Raw genomic sequence first — 6,444 nt, forward strand, 5'->3', positions numbered from 1 at the left:
TAGGATAATGTCAATGTGCGGGGATCGTCGGTCAGTGGGCCGAAGGGCCTGGTTCCGCACTGTATCTCTAAACTACACTAAACAAGAGAAAGTCATGGATTGTCATGGAGGAGACTTTAATGAGGAGCAGTCAATACATGGGGACCTGGACATTTCTGACAGGATGTTTCCTTTATGTTCCTCTCAGCATCTTGTGCTAAATTACTCCTACCCGTCCATCATGACCTTTGGAGGCTATCGTGATGACTTTATGATTGTCGTCAGCAATCCCAAGGATGGAAGCCCGACCAAGACCACTATAGAGAAGCTAGTATTTGCCATGGTCAAGCCGAAGGTAAGCGCTTTCACATTGCTCACTCTGTTAGTGGATCACAGCAACCTCTCCGGGGATAGATCAGCACAGGACAGGGTGAGACAGCGGTAGAGTTGCTGCCTTACAGCGCCAGAGACCCGGGTTCGATCCCGACTACGGGTGCTGTCTGTACGGAGTTTGTCCATTCTCCCCTTGACCTGTGTGGGTTTTCTCCAAGATCTTCGGTTTCCTCCCACACTCCAAAGACGAACAGGTTTGTAGGTTAATTGGCTTGGAATAAATGTAAATTGTCCCTAGTGTGTGTAAGATAGTGTTAATGTGCGGGGATCACTGGTTGGTGGGGACTCGGTGGGCCAAATGGCCTGTTTCCACGCTGTATCTCTAAAACTAAAAACAAAACTAAAACAAAAAGGAAAGGTGCCCTGTCTATTGTGCCCTGTGCTGGCTGTGTGGCATAGCTTTACAACACTTCCTTGCTCTACCAATTTTAAAGTCTATTTTCTCTCATCGTTTGTGCATTCTAAACATTTTTTTTTAAAGTCTCACCTCTCCACTTTTGCCAATGATTGGCAATTGAGTTTTGATAATTTTCTAGTCTAAGCATTTTTACTCCCTCCAACTGCTCCAATCCCCTCACTGGTTTTGAACATGTCCCTTAAAGTTTCCCTTCGTTCTTCAATGAGTTTGCGGTGTGCAGGCTCAGCATTGTCTGTTGTGCAGCAAGGTTTAATGATCAGAGGACACAATGACTCCACTGGCATCTCCCATTGATAGCAATGTTGCAGGCAGATGTTTACGAGGATGTTGCCAGGACCAGAGGGTCTGAGCTTTAGGGAGAGGTTGAGTAGGCTGGCACTCTTACTCCTTGGAGCGCAGGAGGATGAGGAGTTATCTTATAGTGTATAAAATCATGAGAGGAATAGATGCACAGTCTTTTCCCCAGAGTAGGTGAATCGAGGACCAGAGGACATGGGTTTAAGGTAAAGGGGAAAAGATTTAATAGAAGTCTGAGGGGTAACTTTTTCACACAAAGGGTGGTGGGTGTATGGAACAAGCTGCCAGAAGAGGTAGTTGAGGCTGGGACTATCCCAATGTTTAAGAAATAGTTACATGGAGGGACAGGTTTGGGGGGATATGGACCAAACACAGGTAGGTGGGACTAGTGTAGCTGGGACATGTAGGCCATGTGGGCAAGTTGGGCCAAAGGGCCTGTTTCCATACTGTATCACTCTATGACTCTATGTCCCTGCACTGCTCTCCTTGAGCCACCAAGCACCAGAGTATAAAAGTGAACATGAGGCTTCAGGCAGAACCTGGGAGCAGGGTGACCCTAGTAAAGACACACACTGATCTTGGAGGAGTGCTTGCAGCAGGATAATATTGTGCCTAAATTGTGAAAACAGATTGTATAACCTTGGGTTGTATTCACTGGCGTATAGAGTTTGTGTGCAGTCTGATCAAGGTGTTTATCTAACTTCAAGTAACCTCAAGATTCAATAGAGTTTATTGTCATGTGTCCCAGATAGGACAATGAAATTCTTGCTTTGATTCAGCATAACTGAATATTGTAGGCATAAATAAATACAGAACAGATCAGTGTGTCCATATACTATTGAATATATATATATATATACACACACATAAATAAGCATATAAAGTGCAATAGGCTAATTAAAGTTCAGATTTTTGTTTGAGTTGAGTTTAATAGTCTGGTGGCTGTGGGGAAGAAGGTCAATAGTCAATTTAATTGTCATTTGGACCCCTGGAGGTCCAAACGAAATGCCGTTTCTGCAGCCATACATTACACACAAATGAAGGTGTCCCTGAACCTGGATATTGCAGATTTCAGGCTCCTGTACCTTCTACCTGAAGGCAGCGGAGATATTAGTGTGTGGCCAGGATGGTGTGGGTCCTTGATGATGCTGCCAGCCTTTTTGAGGCAGCGACTGTGGTAGATCCCCTTGATGGTAAGGAGGTCAGAGCCGATGATGGACTGGGCAGTGTTTACAACTTTTTGCAGTCTTTTCCACTCCGAACCAAGCCACGATGCAACCGGTCAGCATGCTCACTACTATGCACTTGTAGAAGTTTGAGAGAGTCCTCCTCGACATACCGACTCTCCTTAATCTTCTCAGGAAGTAGAGGCACTGATGTGCTTTCTTTATAATTGCATCAGTGTTCTGGGACCAGGAGAGATCTTCGGAAATATGCACGCCCAGGAATTTGAAGCTCTTGACCCTTTCCACCATCGACCTGTTGATATAAACGGGACTGTGGGTCCCCATCCCACCCCGGCATTCCCTCTCTCTACCCCTCCCCCACCCAAGTCGCACTGGCTTCTCGTTTTCACCCAACGAGCAGCTAACTATGGCCTGTTTCCTTTATCAACATTCAGATTCAGATTCAATTTTAATTGTCATTGTCAGTGTACAGTACAGAGACAACAAAATGCATTTTTAAATATACTTTTTGTATATCTTTCATTTGTTGTTCTATATCACTCTACATCATCTATATCTCTTGTTTCCCTTTCCTGTGACTTTCAGTCTGAAGAAGGGTCTCAACCCGAAACGTCACCCATTCCTTCTCTCCAATGAAGCTGCCTGTCCCGCTGAGTCACTCCAGCATTTTATGTCCATCTGAGGTGTTTAATATGTTGGATGAATTTCGTGAAAAATAATTATTGCCCTGGATGGGGAAATGAAGGGTAGATGTTAAAATTAGAAACAGGCCAGTGTGGACCAAATGCTGAAAAGAACACGTCTGTGCACACACTGGGACAGATATCCATAAGGTTGTAATTATTTGAACAATTGGGATTAGTAATAGTTTTGCATAATGTCTGTCGAGGGACGTGGAGCAGAGGTGTGGCACTGTCAAGCTGCAACTAAATCACCTTGCATTGTTACCCGCTGAGCCATCTCCCTCGCATGGCGGTGACGGTTCAACAGAGACACGCAGGAAATTAAAATCTCTTTTCCTGGAGAGGCGCTGCTGTAATTTGCACCGGCCGGTTGCTCAGTCCTGTGCTTGTGTTTCCCAGATCCTGGAGCTGACTCTGACGCTGGCCAGCTACATAAACTACAGCAGCTGCCACATGCAGGCCGTCCCGTCCAGCTCCTCACCGCCAGCCGCCTTCCCCTGCAGCAATGTGTGGGAGATGGACAGCAAACTCTCCCCGAGCACCACGCGGACCACCCAGGGTCCAACCCTGCTCTGACCGGCAGCCAACGCCATTCGAGGACAAACCACTTGGACACTTCACATGGTGCACGCTGCATTCTTGCGCCTGAACCTTGTTGCGGTTGTGTGTATTTATGTCTTGAATAGTGTTTAGATTTTTTTTTTTAATTGATGCTTCACTTACTACATCAGTAGCAAGTTGTGGGTCTCCTTTGGGCCATCGATGCTGAGGCTGGTCCACATTCAGCAAACTGGAGCGCTAGAGGCTGTTTCCATGGGCACCATCCACTAGGAGAGGTGCCCCCACCCCCCCCCCCCCCCCCCCCCCCCCCCCCCCCCCCCCCCCCCCCCCCCCCCCCCCCCCCCCCCCCCCCCCCCTTGGGAAGGATGCCCCCATTGGGAAGAACCCTTCTCCATGGGCCCATTCCACCCCCTTGCATTCATTCCAAACCGGAGCCATCGGCCGTTCCCCCAACTGGATCTTTCCCAGTTATGGGTGTGAATGCCACGGACAAGGCCACGGACAAGGAACACCGCATTGCTGCTAAATTATTTTTGAGTCCAAGACTATGAAGTTCCAGCAGGAACTGGATACCTGTGGATGACAGCAACACATGGGTGGCAGCTGCAACAAGGCCCAGAACCTACTGCCACTAACGCCCCACATCCCAGCAAATGTATCACCAGCACAGTCGGTGAAATGGTCCCAAAACCTGTGGAAACTGCAGTGTCTACTCCCCTTCCGATATAACCGATCCGATGTACGGCAATGTCACATGTTGCTTTATAACCATGAGAGTTCATTGGAGGGGAAGAAAAACTACGGCAGGTCGACTATTAAACGACGGGATATTTGAGGCCATTGAGGGGCTGCCTTGTAGGGTCTCTGGACTAAACCGAACAATCCCTTGTCTATCCCCCCACCCCCACAGCAGCACCTGATACAACACACCGTTCCCTTGTTGACATGTGCCATTGAGGTACAAGAGACACTGGAGTGACCCTCTAAGTAGAGAGGGTGTCAACTGCACAGTGTAAGTGTTCAACACTTCACAGAGCAATAGTAAGTAAGATCAAAGGCTGGCCTCGTAATGGTATCTAATGCAGCAACTGAGTTCATAAATCATTGCCTCCATTGGATCTAATCTTCTTCTTATCGAGTCCACACACAGGTTGTCCAGCCAGAGCTGAACGCACTTCTCGGCATCTGCATACAATGGTGTCTGTCTTGTGCTTTTTGTGAGTGGTGGTGGAAAGATTGGTGGAAACAGGGCCGTGACGTGAATGCTCTTTCCTTGACCCCATTGGATCTAATCAAAGTGACCTTGGGTTTGTGGCAGGGATTGTTATAAGCTTTACCTTGCCCAACCTCGTGTTTTGTCCCTCATATCACGAGATGCTGCTACTGCCCAGGCACAGCCATCTCACGTTGGATATGGTTACGGGTGATTGAGAGTCTGGTGTCCTTGGTAAAAGGGCATTACTGAACCAGTATTTCTCACAAGGGGGAAGCATTCATTACCAGAGCCAGCTCACATGAAGAGTTTCAACCCAAAACTCTTTCCACAGATGCTGCCTGACCCACTGAGTTCCTTCAGCAGCTTAATGTTAGATCCAAAACTCATCACTGATGAATTTTTACATTTTCTGGGAATCATGACTTCGACTTTAACACTGTTACCTCCTTTGCATTTCATTCTAGGGCCTTGAGCCAGGCTCCCATAAAGGAGTACTGGATTATCAAAGGTGAGATGCTAAACTATGGTCACCCTGCATGCTTGGATGAACAAAATCCCCTGATACTGATTATTATTTATCATTCACCGTGCATCTGTGTGACATTTGTTATATTTGCTGTTTGTGGGATTTCACTGTGTACAAGTTGACTGTTGAGTTTCATCTTAAACTTACAATCACATCAAAAGTGCTTTGCGGCTGTAAAGTGCACCGAGGCATCTTGGGGTCAAAAATCCTGTTTTGTATCAGTAATTTTTGTTGTTTCTGCATCCATACCAAGGGTTGGATGTCATTGGAAGATAGTGGACAGAAGGCTGTAGGAAACCCTTGGGGATGAAAGAACAGTTTCCATTTGCACAATGCCTATCACATCCCCAGGGAGTCAGTCCCACAACTCAGCCTCTGAAGGTAGGCTGTGGTAAAATAGGGGAAGGTGGTATCTCAGTGACGTGATTTATTTTCCATTGACAAACGTGAGTACTGACAATCACGTAGAAGCCTCCTACAACCAACGTCACCTCCCTACCTAAATGGGGAGGTGCAATACATTCAATATGCACATTGATATGCAGGGAATGGAGGGATACAGATTACCTGCAGGTAGAGACTCATTTAACTTGGCATAGTGTTTGGCATAGACATTGATCTGAAGGACCAGTTCCTGCTCTGTACTGTTCTATGATACATATCTGCCTGTGTAAATGAGTTATTTTTATGAGTTATGAGTTATCTAAATGGAGTGATCAGTAATGTCAACTCACAAATGCCCTTGTGTAAAGAGGGAGGTGAGTAATTTCAGTGCAAAATATCCCAGCAAAATAGGTTTTAAATTTGGAAATTTGCCTTTTCCGCCCACGTAAGAGCTTGCATACAGATAACTGCAGGGAAAAAGTGTAGAATAGCTACAAAAACCTGTAATGCGAAGCAGCCAAATAACTTCACTTGGCCATTGCAGTGACTTAATGGATAGGAAGGAACTGCAGATGCTGGTTTACACAGAAGATAGCCACAAAATGATGCAGTACCTCAACATCATCTCAGGCAGCATCTCTGGAGAGAAGGAATGGATGACATTTCGGGTCGAGACTCCATCTGAGGAATGGTCTCGATGCGAAATGTTACGCATGCCTTCTATCCAGAGATGCTGCCAGCCCCGCTGAGTTACTCCAGCATTTTGTGACTATCTACAGGGACTTAATGGATTCTTCTGA

At 46.5% G+C, this 6,444-nt stretch overlaps 1 protein-coding gene across 1 annotated transcript in view; it reads left to right on the forward strand.

Annotated features, from left to right (window-relative positions):
• The window catches only part of plekhh1 (pleckstrin homology domain containing, family H (with MyTH4 domain) member 1), a 123,491-nt gene extending 119,679 nt beyond the window's left edge, over positions 1-3,812 (forward strand). Inside the window, exons 28-29 of the mRNA XM_055640978.1 lie at positions 188-334; positions 3,357-3,812. Coding sequence (XP_055496953.1) covers positions 188-334; positions 3,357-3,533 — 324 coding nt within the window. The 3' untranslated portion in view covers positions 3,534-3,812. The remainder of the gene's footprint in view (positions 1-187; positions 335-3,356) is intronic.
• Positions 3,813-6,444: the final 2,632 nt, after the last annotated feature.

This window comes from Leucoraja erinacea, chromosome 9 (assembly GCF_028641065.1).
Source record: "Leucoraja erinacea ecotype New England chromosome 9, Leri_hhj_1, whole genome shotgun sequence".
Classification (NCBI taxonomy): domain Eukaryota; kingdom Metazoa; phylum Chordata; class Chondrichthyes; order Rajiformes; family Rajidae; genus Leucoraja; species Leucoraja erinaceus.